This window comes from Drosophila serrata, unplaced genomic scaffold, assembly GCF_035046125.1.
Source record: "Drosophila serrata isolate PLE 108 unplaced genomic scaffold, ASM3504612v1 contig_240, whole genome shotgun sequence".
Lineage (NCBI taxonomy): Eukaryota > Metazoa > Arthropoda > Insecta > Diptera > Drosophilidae > Drosophila > Drosophila serrata.
The window spans coordinates 9,030,515-9,047,453 of record NW_028257138.1 but is presented as its reverse complement, the minus strand read 5'-3'; the positions used below and the strand labels follow the sequence as shown (position 1 = coordinate 9,047,453).

Here is a 16,939-nt window from a genome sequence, read left to right as displayed (position 1 = left end):
TGGAGAACTTCAGAGGAATAGTTTATGAGTGAATTGAGTATGCAGTTTTATTGCCCAAATAGAAACCGTCATAGGAAAGGTTTCCGACATGAAATTTATTAATTTCTGGCTTAGTTATGGCATTTTTAAAATTAGATTTATTGTAAAATTTGTCATATAAAATATAAATATCGACTCAAAGAATGGGAATATAAGATTAGTCAGAAGCTTGTAAAACTGTGAAGAATTCATTTCCGACCCTATAAATCATATATATTCCTGATCAGCACAAAAAGCTGAATCGATTAAGCTATGTCCGGTTGAAAAATTTTTTTTCAAGATTTGTTCGATTTTTGCAAAAAATGATAAGGGGTTACATCATTAAAATTGTCAAAAATCGACAAAAATTTTCATTCTTTTACATTTTAAATTGAGTATGCAGTTTTATTGCCCCAATAATAACTAGCATAGGGAAGCTTTCCGACTTAAAATTAATGCATTTTTGGCTTAGTTATGAGATTTTTAAAATTTGATTTATTGACAAAATTGTCATAAAAAATATTGCTTCAAAGAATGGTTTTATAGTTTTAATCAGAAGCTTGGAGAACTTCAAAGGACTAGTTTATGAGTGAATTGAGTATGCAGTTTTATTGCCCAAATAGAAACCGTCATAGGAAAGGTTTCCGACATGAAATTTATTAATTTCTGGCTTAGTTATGGCATTTTTAAAATTAGATTTATTGTAAAATTTGTCATATAAAATATAAATATCGACTCAAAGAATGGGAATATAAGATTAGTCAGAAGCTTGTAAAACTGTGAAGAATTCATTTCCGACCCTATAAATCATATATATTCCTGATCAGCACAAAAAGCTGAATCGATTAAGCTATGTCTGGTTGAAAAATTTTTTTTCAAGATTTGTTCGATTTTTGCAAAATATGATAAGGGGTTACATTATTAAAATTGTCAAAAATCGACAAAAATTTTCATTCTTTTACATTTTAAATTGAGTATGCAGTTTTATTGCCCCAATAATAACTAGCATAGGGAAGCTTTCCGACTTAAAATTAATGCATTTTTGGCTTAGTTATGAGATTTTTAAAATTTGATTTATTGACAAAATTGTCATAAAAAATATTGCTTCAAAGAATGGTTTTATAGTTTTAATCAGAAGCTTGGAGAACTTCAAAGGACTAGTTTTCGAGTAAATTGAGTATGCAGTTTTATTGCCCGAATAAAAACCGACATCGGAAAGGTTTCCGACATGAAATTTATTAATTTCTGGCTTAGTTATGGCATTTTTAAAATTAGATTTATTGTAAAATTTGTCATATAAAATATAAATATCGACTCAAAGAATGGGAATATAAGATTAGTCAGAAGCTTGTAAAACTGTGAAGAATTCATTTCCGACCCTATAAATCATATATATTCCTGATCAGCACAAAAAGCTGAATCGATTAAGCTATGTCCGGTTGAAAAATTTTATTTCAAGATTTGTTCGATTTTTGCAAAAAATGATAAGGGGTTACATCATTAAAATTGTCAAAAATCGACAAAAATTTTCATTCTTTTACATTTTAAATTGAGTATGCAGTTTTATTGCCCCAATAATAACTAGCATAGGGAAGCTTTCCGACTTAAAATTAATGCATTTTTGGCTTAGTTATGAGATTTTTAAAATTTGATTTATTGACAAAATTGTCATAAAAAATATTGCTTCAAAGAATGGTTTTATAGTTTTAATCAGAAGCTTGGAGAACTTCAAATGACTAGTTTTCGAGTAAATTGAGTATGCAGTTTTATTGCCCGAATAAAAACCGACATCGGAAAGCTTTCCGACTTAAAATTAATGCATTTTTGGCTTAGTTATGAAATTTTAAAAATTTGATTTATTGACAAAATTGTCATAAAAAATATTGCTTTAAAGAATGGTTTTATAGTTTTAATCAGAAGCTTGTAGAACTTCAGAGGAATAGTTTATGAGTGAATTGAGTATGCAGTTTTATTGCCCAAATAGAAACCGTCATAGGAAAGGTTTCCGACTTGAAAATAATTAGTTTCTGGCTTAGTTATGAAATTTTTAAAATTTGATTTATTGTAAAATTTGTCATATAAAATATAAATATCGACTCAAAGAATGGGAATATAAGATTAGTCAGAAGCTTGTAAAACTGTGAAGAATTCATTTCCGACCCTATAAATCATATATATTCCTGATCAGCACAAAAAGCTGAATCGATTAAGCTATGTCCGGTTGAAAAATTTTTTTTCAAGATTTGTTCGATTTTTGCAAAAAATGATAAGGGGTTACATCATTAAAATTGTCAAAAATCGACAAAAATTTTCATTCTTTTACATTTTAAATTGAGTATGCAGTTTTATTGCCCCAATAATAACTAGCATAGGGAAGCTTTCCGACTTAAAATTAATGCATTTTTGGCTTAGTTATGAGATTTTTAAAATTTGATTTATTGACAAAATTGTCATAAAAAATATTGCTTCAAAGAATGGTTTTATAGTTTTAATCAGAAGCTTGGAGAACTTCAAAGGACTAGTTTTCGAGTAAATTGAGTATGCAGTTTTATTGCCCGAATAAAAACCGACATCGGAAAGCTTTCGGACTTAAAATTAATGCATTTTTGGCTTAGTTATGAAATTTTAAAATTTGATTTATTGACAAAATTGTCATAAAAATATTGCTTTAAAGAATGGTTTTATAGTTTTAATCAGAAGCTTGTAGAACTTCAGAGGAATAGTTTATGAGTGAATTGAGTATGCAGTTTTATTGCCCAAATAGAAACCGTCATAGGAAAGGTTTCCGACTTGAAAATAATTAGTTTCTGGCTTAGTTATGAAATTTTTAAAATTTGATTTATTGTAAAATTTGTCATATAAAATATAAATATCGACTCAAAGAATGGGAATATAAGATTAGTCAGAAGCTTGTAAAACTGTGAAGAATTCATTTCCGACCCTATAAATCATATATATTCCTGATCAGCACAAAAAGCTGAATCGATTAAGCTATGTCCGGTTGAAAAATTTTTTTTCAAGATTTGTTCGATTTTTGCAAAAAATGATAAGGGGTTACATCATTAAAATTGTCAAAAATCGACAAAAATTTTCATTCTTTTACATTTTAAATTGAGTATGCAGTTTTATTGCCCCAATAATAACTAGCATAGGGAAGCTTTCCGACTTAAAATTAATGCATTTTTGGCTTAGTTATGAGATTTTTAAAATTTGATTTATTGACAAAATTGTCATAAAAAATATTGCTTCAAAGAATGGTTTTATAGTTTTAATCAGAAGCTTGGAGAACTTCAAAGGACTAGTTTTCGAGTAAATTGAGTATGCAGTTTTATTGCCCGAATAAAAACCGACATCGGAAAGCTTTCGGACTTAAAATTAATGCATTTTTGGCATAGTTATGAAATTTTAAAATTTGATTTATTGACAAAATTGTCATAAAAATATTGCTTTAAAGAATGGTTTTATAGTTTTAATCAGAAGCTTGTAGAACTTCAGAGGAATAGTTTATGAGTGAATTGAGTATGCAGTTTTATTGCCCAAATAGAAACCGTCATAGGAAAGGTTTCCGACATGAAATTTATTAATTTCTGGCTTAGTTATGGCATTTTTAAAATTAGATTTATTGTAAAATTTGTCATATAAAATATAAATATCGACTCAAAGAATGGGAATATAAGATTAGTCAGAAGCTTGTAAAACTGTGAAGAATTCATTTCCGACCCTATAAATCATATATATTCCTGATCAGCACAAAAAGCTGAATCGATTAAGCTATGTCCGGTTGAAAATTTTTTTTTCAAGATTTGTTCGATTTTTGCAAAAAATGATAAGGGGTTACATCATTAAAATTGTCAAAAATCGACAAAAATTTTCATTCTTTTACATTTTAAATTGAGTATGCAGTTTTATTGCCCCAATAATAACTAGCATAGGGAAGCTTTCCGACTTAAAATTAATGCATTTTTGGCTTAGTTATGAGATTTTTAAAATTTGATTTATTGACAAAATTGTCATAAAAAATATTGCTTCAAAGAATGGTTTTATAGTTTTAATCAGAAGCTTGGAGAACTTCAGAGGAATAGTTTATGAGTGAATTGAGTATGCAGTTTTATTGCCCAAATAGAAACCGTCATAGGAAAGGTTTCCGACATGAAATTTATTAATTTCTGGCTTAGTTATGGCATTTTTAAAATTAGATTTATTGTAAAATTTGTCATATAAAATATAAATATCGACTCAAAGAATGGGAATATAAGATTAGTCAGAAGCTTGTAAAACTGTGAAGAATTCATTTCCGACCCTATAAATCATATATATTCCTGATCAGCACAAAAAGCTGAATCGATTAAGCTATGTCCGGTTGAAAAATTTTTTTTCAAGATTTGTTCGATTTTTGCAAAAAATGATAAGGGGTTACATCATTAAAATTGTCAAAAATCGACAAAAATTTTCATTCTTTTACATTTTAAATTGAGTATGCAGTTTTATTGCCCCAATAATAACTAGCATAGGGAAGCTTTCCGACTTAAAATTAATGCATTTTTGGCTTAGTTATGAGATTTTTAAAATTTGATTTATTGACAAAATTGTCATAAAAAATATTGCTTCAAAGAATGGTTTTATAGTTTTAATCAGAAGCTTGGAGAACTTCAAAGGACTAGTTTATGAGTGAATTGAGTATGCAGTTTTATTGCCCAAATAGAAACCGTCATAGGAAAGGTTTCCGACATGAAATTTATTAATTTCTGGCTTAGTTATGGCATTTTTAAAATTAGATTTATTGTAAAATTTGTCATATAAAATATAAATATCGACTCAAAGAATGGGAATATAAGATTAGTCAGAAGCTTGTAAAACTGTGAAGAATTCATTTCCGACCCTATAAATCATATATATTCCTGATCAGCACAAAAAGCTGAATCGATTAAGCTATGTCTGGTTGAAAAATTTTTTTTCAAGATTTGTTCGATTTTTGCAAAATATGATAAGGGGTTACATTATTAAAATTGTCAAAAATCGACAAAAATTTTCATTCTTTTACATTTTAAATTGAGTATGCAGTTTTATTGCCCCAATAATAACTAGCATAGGGAAGCTTTCCGACTTAAAATTAATGCATTTTTGGCTTAGTTATGAGATTTTTAAAATTTGATTTATTGACAAAATTGTCATAAAAAATATTGCTTCAAAGAATGGTTTTATAGTTTTAATCAGAAGCTTGGAGAACTTCAAAGGACTAGTTTTCGAGTAAATTGAGTATGCAGTTTTATTGCCCGAATAAAAACCGACATCGGAAAGCTTTCCGACTTAAAATTAATGCATTTTTGGCTTAGTTATGAAATTTTAAAAATTTGATTTATTGACAAAATTGGCATAAAAAATATTGCTTTAAAGAATGGTTTTATAGTTTTAATCAGAAGCTTGTAGAACTTCAGAGGAATAGTTTATGAGTGAATTGAGTATGCAGTTTTATTGCCCAAAAAGAAACCGTCATAGGAAAGGTTTCCGACTTGAAAATAATTAGTTTCTGGCTTAGTTATGAAATTTTTAAAATTTGATTTATTGTAAAATTTGTCATATAAAATATAAATATCGACTCAAAGAATGGGAATATAAGATTAGTCAGAAGCTTGTAAAACTGTGAAGAATTCATTTCCGACCCTATAAATCATATATATTCCTGATCAGCACAAAAAGCTGAATCGATTAAGCTATGTCCGGTTGAAAATTTTTTTTTCAAGATTTGTTCGATTTTTGCAAAAAATGATAAGGGGTTACATCATTAAAATTGTCAAAAATCGACAAAAATTTTCATTCTTTTACATTTTAAATTGAGTATGCAGTTTTATTGCCCCAATAATAACTAGCATAGGGAAGCTTTCCGACTTAAAATTAATGCATTTTTGGCTTAGTTATGAGATTTTTAAAATTTGATTTATTGACAAAATTGTCATAAAAAATATTGCTTCAAAGAATGGTTTTATAGTTTTAATCAGAAGCTTGGAGAACTTCAAAGGACTAGTTTTCGAGTAAATTGAGTATGCAGTTTTATTGCCCGAATAAAAACCAACATCGGAAAGCTTTCCGACTTAAAATTAATGCATTTTTGGCTTAGTTATGAAATTTTAAAAATTTGATTTATTGACAAAATTGTCATAAAAAATATTGCTTTAAAGAATGGTTTTATAGTTTTAATCAGAAGCTTGTAGAACTTCAGAGGAATAGTTTATGAGTGAATTGAGTATGCAGTTTTATTGCCCAAAAAGAAACCGTCATAGGAAAGGTTTCCGACTTGAAAATAATTAGTTTCTGGCTTAGTTATGAAATTTTTAAAATTTGATTTATTGTAAAATTTGTCATATAAAATATAAATATCGACTCAAAGAATGGGAATATAAGATTAGTCAGAAGCTTGTAAAACTGTGAAGAATTCATTTCCGACCCTATAAATCATATATATTCCTGATCAGCACAAAAAGCTGAATCGATTAAGCTATGTCCGGTTGAAAATTTTTTTTTCAAGATTTGTTCGATTTTTGCAAAAAATGATAAGGGGTTACATCATTAAAATTGTCAAAAATCGACAAAAATTTTCATTCTTTTACATTTTAAATTGAGTATGCAGTTTTATTGCCCCAATAATAACTAGCATAGGGAAGCTTTCCGACTTAAAATTAATGCATTTTTGGCTTAGTTATGAGATTTTTAAAATTTGATTTATTGACAAAATTGTCATAAAAAATATTGCTTCAAAGAATGGTTTTATAGTTTTAATCAGAAGCTTGGAGAACTTCAGAGGAATAGTTTATGAGTGAATTGAGTATGCAGTTTTATTGCCCAAATAGAAACCTTCATAGGAAAGGTTTCCGACATGAAATTTATTAATTTCTGGCTTAGTTATGGCATTTTTAAAATTAGATTTATTGTAAAATTTGTCATATAAAATATAAATATCGACTCAAAGAATGGGAATATAAGATTAGTCAGAAGCTTGTAAAACTGTGAAGAATTCATTTCCGACCCTATAAATCATATATATTCCTGATCAGCACAAAAAGCTGAATCGATTAAGCTATGTCCGGTTTAAAATTTTTTTTCAAGATTTGTTCGATTTTTGCAAAAAATGATAAGGGGTTACATCATTAAAATTGTCAAAAATCGACAAAAATTTTCATTCTTTTACATTTTAAATTGAGTATGCAGTTTTATTGCCCCAATAATAACTAGCATAGGGAAGCTTTCCGACTTAAAATTAATGCATTTTTGGCTTAGTTATGAGATTTTTAAAATTTGATTTAATGACAAAATTGTCATAAAAAATATTGCTTCAAAGAATGGTTTTATAGTTTTAATCAGAAGCTTGGAGAACTTCAAAGGACTAGTTTTCGAGTAAATTGAGTATGCAGTTTTATTGCCCGAATAAAAACCAACATCGGAAAGCTTTCCGACTTAAAATTAATGCATTTTTGGCTTAGTTATGAAATTTTAAAAATTTGATTTATTGACAAAATTGTCATAAAAAATATTGCTTTAAAGAATGGTTTTATAGTTTTAATCAGAAGCTTGTAGAACTTCAGAGGAATAGTTTATGAGTGAATTGAGTATGCAGTTTTATTGCCCAAATAGAAACCGTCATAGGAAAGGTTTCCGACATGAAATTTATTAATTTCTGGCTTAGTTATGGCATTTTTAAAATTAGATTTATTGTAAAATTTGTCATATAAAATATAAATATCGACTCAAAGAATGGGAATATAAGATTAGTCAGAAGCTTGTAAAACTGTGAAGAATTCATTTCCGACCCTATAAATCATATATATTCCTGATCAGCACAAAAAGCTGAATCGATTAAGCTATGTCCGGTTGAAAATTTTTTTTTCAAGATTTGTTCGATTTTTGCAAAAAATGATAAGGGGTTACATCATTAAAATTGTCAAAAATCGACAAAAATTTTCATTCTTTTACATTTTAAATTGAGTATGCAGTTTTATTGCCCCAATAATAACTAGCATAGGGAAGCTTTCCGACTTAAAATTAATGCATTTTTGGCTTAGTTATGAGATTTTTAAAATTTGATTTATTGACAAAATTGTCATAAAAAATATTGCTTCAAAGAATGGTTTTATAGTTTTAATCAGAAGCTTGGAGAACTTCAGAGGAATAGTTTATGAGTGAATTGAGTATGCAGTTTTATTGCCCAAATAGAAACCGTCATAGGAAAGGTTTCCGACATGAAATTTATTAATTTCTGGCTTAGTTATGGCATTTTTAAAATTAGATTTATTGTAAAATTTGTCATATAAAATATAAATATCGACTGAAAGAATGGGAATATAAGATTAGTCAGAAGCTTGTAAAACTGTGAAGAATTCATTTCCGACCCTATAAATCATATATATTCCTGATCAGCACAAAAAGCTGAATCGATTAAGCTATGTCCGGTTGAAAATTTTTTTTTCAAGATTTGTTCGATTTTTGCAAAAAATGATAAGGGGTTACATCATTAAAATTGTCAAAAATCGACAAAAATTTTCATTCTTTTACATTTTAAATTGAGTATGCAATTTTATTGCCCCAATAATAACTAGCATAGGGAAGCTTTCCGACTTAAAATTAATGCATTTTTGGCTTAGTTATGAGATTTTTAAAATTTGATTTATTGACAAAATTGTCATAAAAAATATTGCTTCAAAGAATGGTTTTATAGTTTTAATCAGAAGCTTGTAGAACTTCAGAGGAATAGTTTATGAGTGAATTGAGTATGCAGTTTTATTGCCCAAATAGAAACCGTCATAGGAAAGGTTTCCGACTTGAAAATAATTAGTTTCTGGCTTAGTTATGAAATTTTTAAAATTTGATTTATTGTAAAATTTGCCATATAAAATATAAATATCGACTCAAAGAATGGGAATATAAGATTAGTCAGAAGCTTGTAAAACTGTGAAGAATTCATTTCCGACCCTATAAATCATATATATTCCTGATCAGCACAAAAAGCTGAATCGATTAAACTATGTCCGGTTGAAAAAAATAAAAACTAGCAAAGGAAGGCTTTTCGACTTAAATTTAATGCATATTTGGCTTAGTTATGCGATTTTTTAAATTTGATTTATTGTAAAATTTGTCATAAAAAATGTAGATGAATATTGACTCAAAGAATGGTTTTAAGGTTTTCATTGGAAGCTTCTTAAACTGCGAAGGAGTGTTTTCCGAGTAAATTGAGTATGCAGTTTTACTGTATTAAGAAAAACTAGCATATAAGAGCTTTTCGAATGGAAATCAATGCAATTTGGGCTTATTTATGATCGATTGCACATTCCTACCTATGGCTCTATGGCTAACTGCAAGTGTTTGGCAAGTTTGGCTTTCCGAAGACACCTTTCTTTCTTGTTTATTTTGAGTTTGAAAAGATTAGTCCATTAGTCTATTAGTCCATCTTGAACTCTGTTCTTTCCTGAAATCCTTATTGAAATGATTTCAGATGCTGGAACATTTTTTAGTTGAATCAAGTTCAAGCTACGATGATTTTAATCAACCGAAGAGGTATTTATCTGGACTTTGTTTCGCTTCCTTTTCTTTCCAGCACACTTTATCCCCTACTTAATTTTCTTTCAATACTCCAACACATCTAGAGCTTTGTCCTTCCAGCTGGACTTTTTCTGCTGCCTACTTAGTGGCGCATTTGCATTTCCCAAGCCATTCGTCCTTATCTCGGCATTATCGCGCTGAAAAAAAGAAAAGATGAAGTGCTCCATCTTCGTCTATTTAATATTCAATCGCTGGAATTGTTGGCATCCCTTTTGTTGGCTTGAATAAAAGACGGCATAATTTAGTTTTTATTAAATTCTTCTGTTTAATGCTTTTTATTCGGTTTAATTTTTCTCTTATCCTTTTTACACTTTGCTTCTGTTATTATCATAATGCATTTGAATTTCAATTGAACTTAAAAAATTAATTTATAACTAGATTGTGTTTTTTTCATTTGGTTTCTCTGACGTTTTCTCTCATTGTTATCCATTAAATGTTTGTGACCGTTTTCGCACTTAATATTTTGTTAATGCGTATATATGTCTTGCTTTGCTTAACAATTAACTTAATGCTAAACATTTTTATCATTATTTCTGCAGTGTATTCCATATAATATTTAAAATTACTTTCCGTTCGGCAGAGTCCTGCCAGCAAATTCTTTTGTTCAGTATTCCGTTGAGTGTTTCTGTGTGTTTGTGTTGAGATTTAAACAGTTTTCTAGGCTAAAATGTATAAATTTTTTTGTGTTTTTTCTCTGGTTTGTTTTGTTTAATTTAGTTTCTGTTACTATATTCCTTTGGGGTGCAGGTTGCCGACTAACTCACTTGGTGAAAATAAAACTTAATCATTCGCTAGGCATAGAAAACATACCGAGTACGTGAGTGTGTGTCTTGAAGGTGTTAGTGTTTGCCTTGTTCTTATAGCTAATGATTTATTTATGTAATTTACAGTACTCCATATGGCTTAAATGATTGCTTCTGCTCGTCGTCCCTCTCATATGCAGCTCTTCTATTGCTAATTGTTTGTTTGTTTGTTTGTGGTTACTTACATTCTTCAAAATATTTTTTAAACATTTTGCTACATGTTTTCTTGTCCCCGCATGCCTGACTTTTGCTTTAATTTACAATGGGGGGAGCGTTGCGTTTTTTACTTTACATAACATTTACGTTAAAAGGGAAAGCCGGGGCGCTGCTTAAACGATTCCTAGGGCTACATTTACATACAAGTCTCAAACGGTCGGGGGTTAGCCTATATTTAGTTAGTCCTTACAATGGTAGCCGCTATAATTTACGATATCTACGTTAAATGTTACCCGGAAACACTTGTGTTCTTGTCTGTTCGATTCGGTACAACAAACTTAAGGCGGGAGAATTAAAGTCTGGATGGGTGAGGTGATGTGATGGCTGAACACAGTTTGCTTAGGACCCAGAGAAAGTTCCGGGGAAAGTAAAGGCGATAAATTATTTAAATGCAACAGTGAAGCGGATGTGGCCCAAATTAAAATTTCATAAACTAGAGCACACTACAAAGGGGGGAAGTCCTTAATGCCACTCGCGATTTTCGTCCGGAATTCCCCACTTAGCCTTTCAGGCACAAACCCCGCCACCGCCTTTGCCACCGATTGTGATTCCCATTCGGATTCCGGCACGGCTCCTGCGGAAGGTTCAACAGCCGAGTCCTCGAGCAGGGGAGTCCTTTGTGTTCCGGAGAGCAGGTGTCGCCATGGCGAAAACACATGCCACTTGGCTCTGAAGTGAGCCACCGGCTCGGAACCGCTGCGAAGTGGATCCCAAGGATTCCGAGGAAGTGGTGAAGGGCTGTAAACCCTTGTCCGTCCCCCTGCCACCGATTGTCAACTAACAACGCCGCCGAGAGTCGGACAACTCAATCGGAACACACATACAGGACATACAGGACTCAACACCCCAACACACACACACACCAGCACACACACACACATGTCTAGTCGTAGGCCCGGGATTTTCTTTGCCTTTTCTTTGGTTCCCTTCATTGTGCTGCGGGGAGGCTGCTGAAAACTTTATATTAAATGAAAAAGTTTTTCAATTACATCAGCGGAAATAAAATGCTGCCAGCTTGCCACTCGAAGCACGCAGCAAACAGAAACAAACAACGACAAGAGGCTTTTGTTTAGCGGCGTCTTTGTTTTTCGGCTTTATTAGGTTAGGTCCTGTCCATTGTTCAGCCAGGTACCCTAAAAAGCCGCAAAAGTCCATCGAAAATGTGATGCAGTTGGTAAGAGAAGTGGGTCTTGAACCAACCATATTTTTTGGTTAGTAAATAATACAAAAAGTTAAAGAAATAAATGTTCATCTAAAATAATAAGATTTTTGAGGAAACCAAACCTTCAAATATAAACATAAAATAAATCTAAATCCTAAATAAAATCATAGAAAATATATCCTAGAACAAAGGCAAATGAGTATTCACCCTTCGGCTTGCCCCAGAGTCCTTTCTTCTGCGCTCCTTTCGCTTTTCTGGGACTTGTTCTTTTCGGTCTCGTATTTCGAGTTCTCTTTCGCTCTCTGCCAATTATTAGGTTAAACTTGGGTCTGCCTTTTGTTTGCTTGTTTTTTGCGGGCAAACCAACAAACAGAAAAAAAAGGGGGAAGTGTAAGTAACGGCAGACGAGGACTTCGGGTAGAGGTCCTTGCTACTGCTGGGAAGGGTAAACTTAGGCTATGAGTGATCAGCCTGGCCGCTTACAGGGCCACTGAATCGTCTAAGGCCGCATCGTCCTGGCTCCGGGCTGGCTGCTGGCCGGGTCAAATGTCGCTGGTCTCCTGCCCATCGCCCACGTATCCCTCGTCGGGACTGTCGGCCAAGGGACCGTTAAGCTGTTTAAGTTTCGCGGCCTCCGAGTCGCCTTCTTCGCTGGCCGGAGGCACTGCAGCAGCGGCAGCGGAGGCGGCCTCCTCCAGACGCGGCGACTGGGCCTCGTTCTCGTCCAGCTCAGGAATGCTGCAGGTTTGACCCTGCGCCTGGCCCGACGCCGTTGCCGGTGGATTCTGCTGTCCGGGCGGTGTGGCCACCGCTGGCTGACTGGTGGGTGACTGGGCGAATCGGTAGCCCGGCAGGCAGCTGGGCCACTGCTGGAACGGCGCCGGCATCACGGCCAGGTCGCTCTTGTAGCCCTCCGGAGGCGATGGGAATTGGTGTTGCTGCTGCAGGATCTGCTGCTGTTGCTGCTGCAGGATCTGTTGCTGCTGCTGCTGCTGCTGCGGATATCCCTCGGCGGTGAAGCGCACATTGGGCAGCTGATACTTCTCGTAGCTGACCGTGGGACCACGCTGGATGAACTCCGCCTCCAGGCTGTAGCGCAGGGTGGGATTGCCGGCACCACCACCGGCTGCCGCCGCCGCCTGGAACTGCTGCTGCTTGTGTAACCTGTTATGGGGTAGCGTTCTGTAAAAATTGGCAGCAGGCTGCACTTGTTGCTGCTGCTGCTGATGCTGTTGCTGCTGCGGTGACTGCTGCACCAGGTGGGCACTACTGTAGTCGTAGGCAAAGGCCCCGTCCTGACCCAGGAAACACACGGGGTTCAGGTGCACGTCCACTTGATGCGGTGCCGGTTTCAGCTGCATGCCCCTGGGCAGTGTGGTCATCGCCTGGGTGAAGCGTCCCATTAGCGGGTGTCCTGGCAGTGGATGCGGATGCACCCCGGGATGTCCAGGATGCCCGGGGTGTCCGGGATGTGGAGCTGCCGCCAGCTGGTAGCAGCCTTCGTACTGTCCACAGTCGCTCTGGGTCTCGTACTCACCGGCTCCGTCCAGACTCACCGCCGTCTTTAGCTTGTGCTTCACGCTCTCCGCATCGTTGACCAGGTCAGGATTCTTCTCCTGATAGTTTCGCAGGGAGGCCGGTGGAGAGCAGTAGGCAGCGGCCAATCCATGGCCATTGCTCAAAAGGAGCGGCGGCGATCCGGGACCAGATCCCATCAGGTTTACATTCAGTTGCAGCTGTTGCTGTGCGGGATTCGGCGTGGCATAGAGCAGCAGGTTTTGCTTCATCTGGTTGCCCAGAATGATGCCACCTCCGGCTGCTCCATTAGCGGCCTTGGTCGGTGTGAGAGTATCCCCTAGCAGCAGACCAGCGTTCCCATTGAGGCTGTCGCCTCCGTCGTTCAGAATCGAGGCGCATTTCATCATGCCCGTATCCTGGGCACTGCCCGTCGAGGAGTCCGTGCCGCCAGCTATGCTCGTCACCTGGTCACACTTCTTGCGCTGCTTGGCCGGTTCCGAGGGCTTCTTGCACTTGACCACTATGGTGCAAAGGAGCACCACGAAGATGATGCCACCGCCGGCGCTGCTGGCTACTATATAGTTCATGTAGTCCCGCGGAAAGGAAACCTCGTTGACCACCGGCGGCTCTTTAATGATAACCCGCAGCGTGTAGTTGCTAAAGGTAGTTCCGGCGATATTCTGACCCACGCAGGAGAAGGTGCCATTGTCCTCGGCGCCCACGTTGTAGATGAAGATCTCGCTGCGCTTCTCCTCGGCACCACTGTTGCCGATGGTCTCATCGATGTAGTAGAACATGTGCAGGTTATCCATCAGGCTGTCGTTGCTCATCACCTGGCCGTTAAACAACCAGAGGACCTTTGGCTCTGGAATGGCCCTCACCAAGCAGGTGATGGACATATTCCTTCCCTCGCTCACCTCTGTATAGCTGGACTGAGGACTCACCTCCGGCAGGCAGGCCAGTTGCTCCCGCTGGAGGCCCTTGATCACCTGGCCCTTCAGGCGCGCCGGCTCCATGCACTTGGGCTCCTCCGCAAGCGGAGTGTTGTAGTTAACCAGCCAGGAGTGGACGTCCAGGAGGCGACAGTCGCAGGTCCAGCGGTTGCTGTGCAGGCTGATGCCATGCAGCGACTTGGGCAGGATGTGGTTGCCCTGGATGAAGCCAATTCTGTTGCCATCCAGACGCAGCCACTCCAGATTGTCCATGCCCACAAAGGCCTCGTTTTCGATGCGCTCCACCTGGCAGTTGGACAGCTCCAGCGTGGTGAGGAACGACAGGTGGCGAAAGGCTGAGGTTTTCAATTCCCTTATGGGATTTCCGCTGAGCGAAAGGCGCATCAGGGAGCTATAGTCCTGGAAGGTCTCGCTCGGCACATTCTGCAACGCATTATCGCTAAGATCAAGCTCCACCAGGTTGGTCAGGCCCCGGAAGGCCTTCTCATGGATCCGGATCAGTTGGTTCCGGGACAGGTAGATCTTCTGCAGGTTGAGCAAGTCCATGCGCAGGAAGCGCTCCGACTGCAGCACCTGCAGGGCATTACCGCTAAAGTTGAGCACCTGGGTGCCGGGGTCCATGCCCTCGGGCAGGTTGGACAGCTGCTGGCCCCCGCATTCCACGGTCTGCTTGCCGCCCTTCCACTTGCACACACACACCTCGGGCGGACAGCTCCGCACCGGGGACAGGATCAGGGTAACCGCTGCGAGGAGCACTATCGAAAATTGCTGGCAACGACCCATTGTCTCAAGTGCTCCGGTATTGGCTGTCTTTTTGTTCAGAGAATTTTTTGAGTGTTTTTTTTTCGCTTTTTAACGGACTTTATGGTTCTTGAGTAAATATTTTCGCCAGCTGGGTCACGTTGGCATGTCAAGTTAGGCCGTGGAACTGGCTCCGCGGGTAAATGTTATTAGCCGATCGGAGGCGGTCACGTTCAGGCGAACGAAGTCGGGCCACGAGAGGAGGAGCGGTGCTGCCATTATTGTCGCTATCGGAGTGCCGCTCATCGTTGTCCTGGCGCCGCCGCCGCTTTTGTCATGGCTGCCACTTCCGCTTCCACTTTAACTTCCGCTGGCACTTCTACCGCCTCGGCTTCAGCTGCTGCTCCTTGCCGTGTGCTTTGTATTAATTTCATAAAAATGCCAGGCTCTTAATTCTCGCTTGACAGCGCCCAGAAGTAGGCAATGGGCTCCCCGTCTATTGTCGCCCCTTTGCGGCTTTCCGACTTTCGCCGCACGCCTTTCTCTTTCGTTATCCTTTCTGTCGGCACCGCTTTCCTTGGGCGCTCTTTTATCTCCTGGCAACGTTGTTTCACCGCTGGCAGAGAAAGGCTTTTGTCCTTAATGAAATTATAATGTAATGCATTTTCCGCGTGTTCTTGTCGAAGTTGTTTTGTGTGTCCTTAAATGGCGGTTCCTGCAAGAAAATTAAAAAAGAGGTAAAGAAAAGAGATTAGTCAGGAGGAAAAAAAACGAAATTTTGTTCATATTGGTTTTTAGGTTTCTCTTAAAGTTAATACGGATACTAATTAGGTAATACAAAAATTCACAAAGAATTTTAAAATATGATTACGTCTTGTTGAATTTATTGAGAATTGCATGTGTGAAAAATATTTTAAACTTCAATATTATTTGCATTATATTAGTGTTAGTTTCCATATTAAAATATGCCATTTATTATCTGTATGGCAGACAAATATTAATTACAAATCGATGAGCCGCGGATTCTAAAATATAACCCAACAAAAATATATGATAAATACATAAAATATTTTGCCTTTAATCCCAGACATGTTTTGCAATTCCCGATTACAGTCAAACTAATTTTCTAGCGTGAGATTAACCGGCAAATAAATTGAAAATAATTTGGCGCATTATCTGCGTGACATGGTTCCATAAATTGTGCTTGGACAAGGTAATTTATTCCCAATAATAAACTTACACATTCACACACGGGCGGTTGATTTATTTTAAATATGCTTCACAGCAAACTGCAACTGTGATGTTCGTGTTTCAACGAGGCCCCTGAATTATTCAAGTGTTTGTTTTCTTTTATAATGAATCGCATCGGATGAAGTTGGTTCGATTTCAGCTTGAAAGCAACAATAAGCTAATTATTATACGAATCGATATCACGGCTATGTAAATGCATATCCGGTTGGATAAAATGAAATGAAATGAAAATCGCAATGGCAGTCGCATCCCTTCGTTGACACAGCGAAAGCACGAATTGAGTTGGCATTGTCCGACTTTAATTGGATGGAAATGGATTGGTCGCTATGTTGACATAATCCCAATAATTTGCTGGCCCCATTAAGGCACATCATTATGTTTCCACCTTGTCCCCGCCGTTATTTGCGTATTATTCATATTTTTATGAGGGCGGTTCATTAAATTGTCCAGGACAAGGACCAAGACCAGAACCATTTTGACATTTATATTTGTCAAAATTAATCTAAGTGAAAAACAAGAAATGAAGGTAACTTCAAGAAGGTGAAGTTTGTATACACTTGCAGTTGGCCATATTATTATAGGTTAGATTTTGCAATCAATAATAACAAAGCTTCGAACTCATAAATATTAATTGAATAAGCTTTCCTTTTCTATTTATATTTCTATTTCTTATTTTAGGTATATTCGAA

At 36.5% G+C, this 16,939-nt stretch overlaps 1 protein-coding gene across 5 annotated transcripts in view; it reads right to left on the bottom strand.

Moving 5' to 3' along the window:
* Window positions 1–9,846: 9,846 nt before the first annotated feature.
* kek2 (leucine-rich repeat, immunoglobulin-like domain-containing kekkon 2 protein) overlaps window positions 9,847–16,939 on the bottom strand; it is a 54,386-nt gene continuing 47,293 nt past the window's right edge. For all 5 annotated transcript variants that reach the window (XM_086831134.1, XM_086831138.1, XM_086831135.1 and 2 more), the window contains one exon: window positions 9,847–15,714. In XM_086831134.1, coding sequence (XP_086687260.1) covers window positions 12,330–15,041 — 2,712 coding nt within the window. In that variant the 5' untranslated portion in view covers window positions 15,042–15,714 and the 3' untranslated portion in view covers window positions 9,847–12,329. The remainder of the gene's footprint in view (window positions 15,715–16,939) is intronic.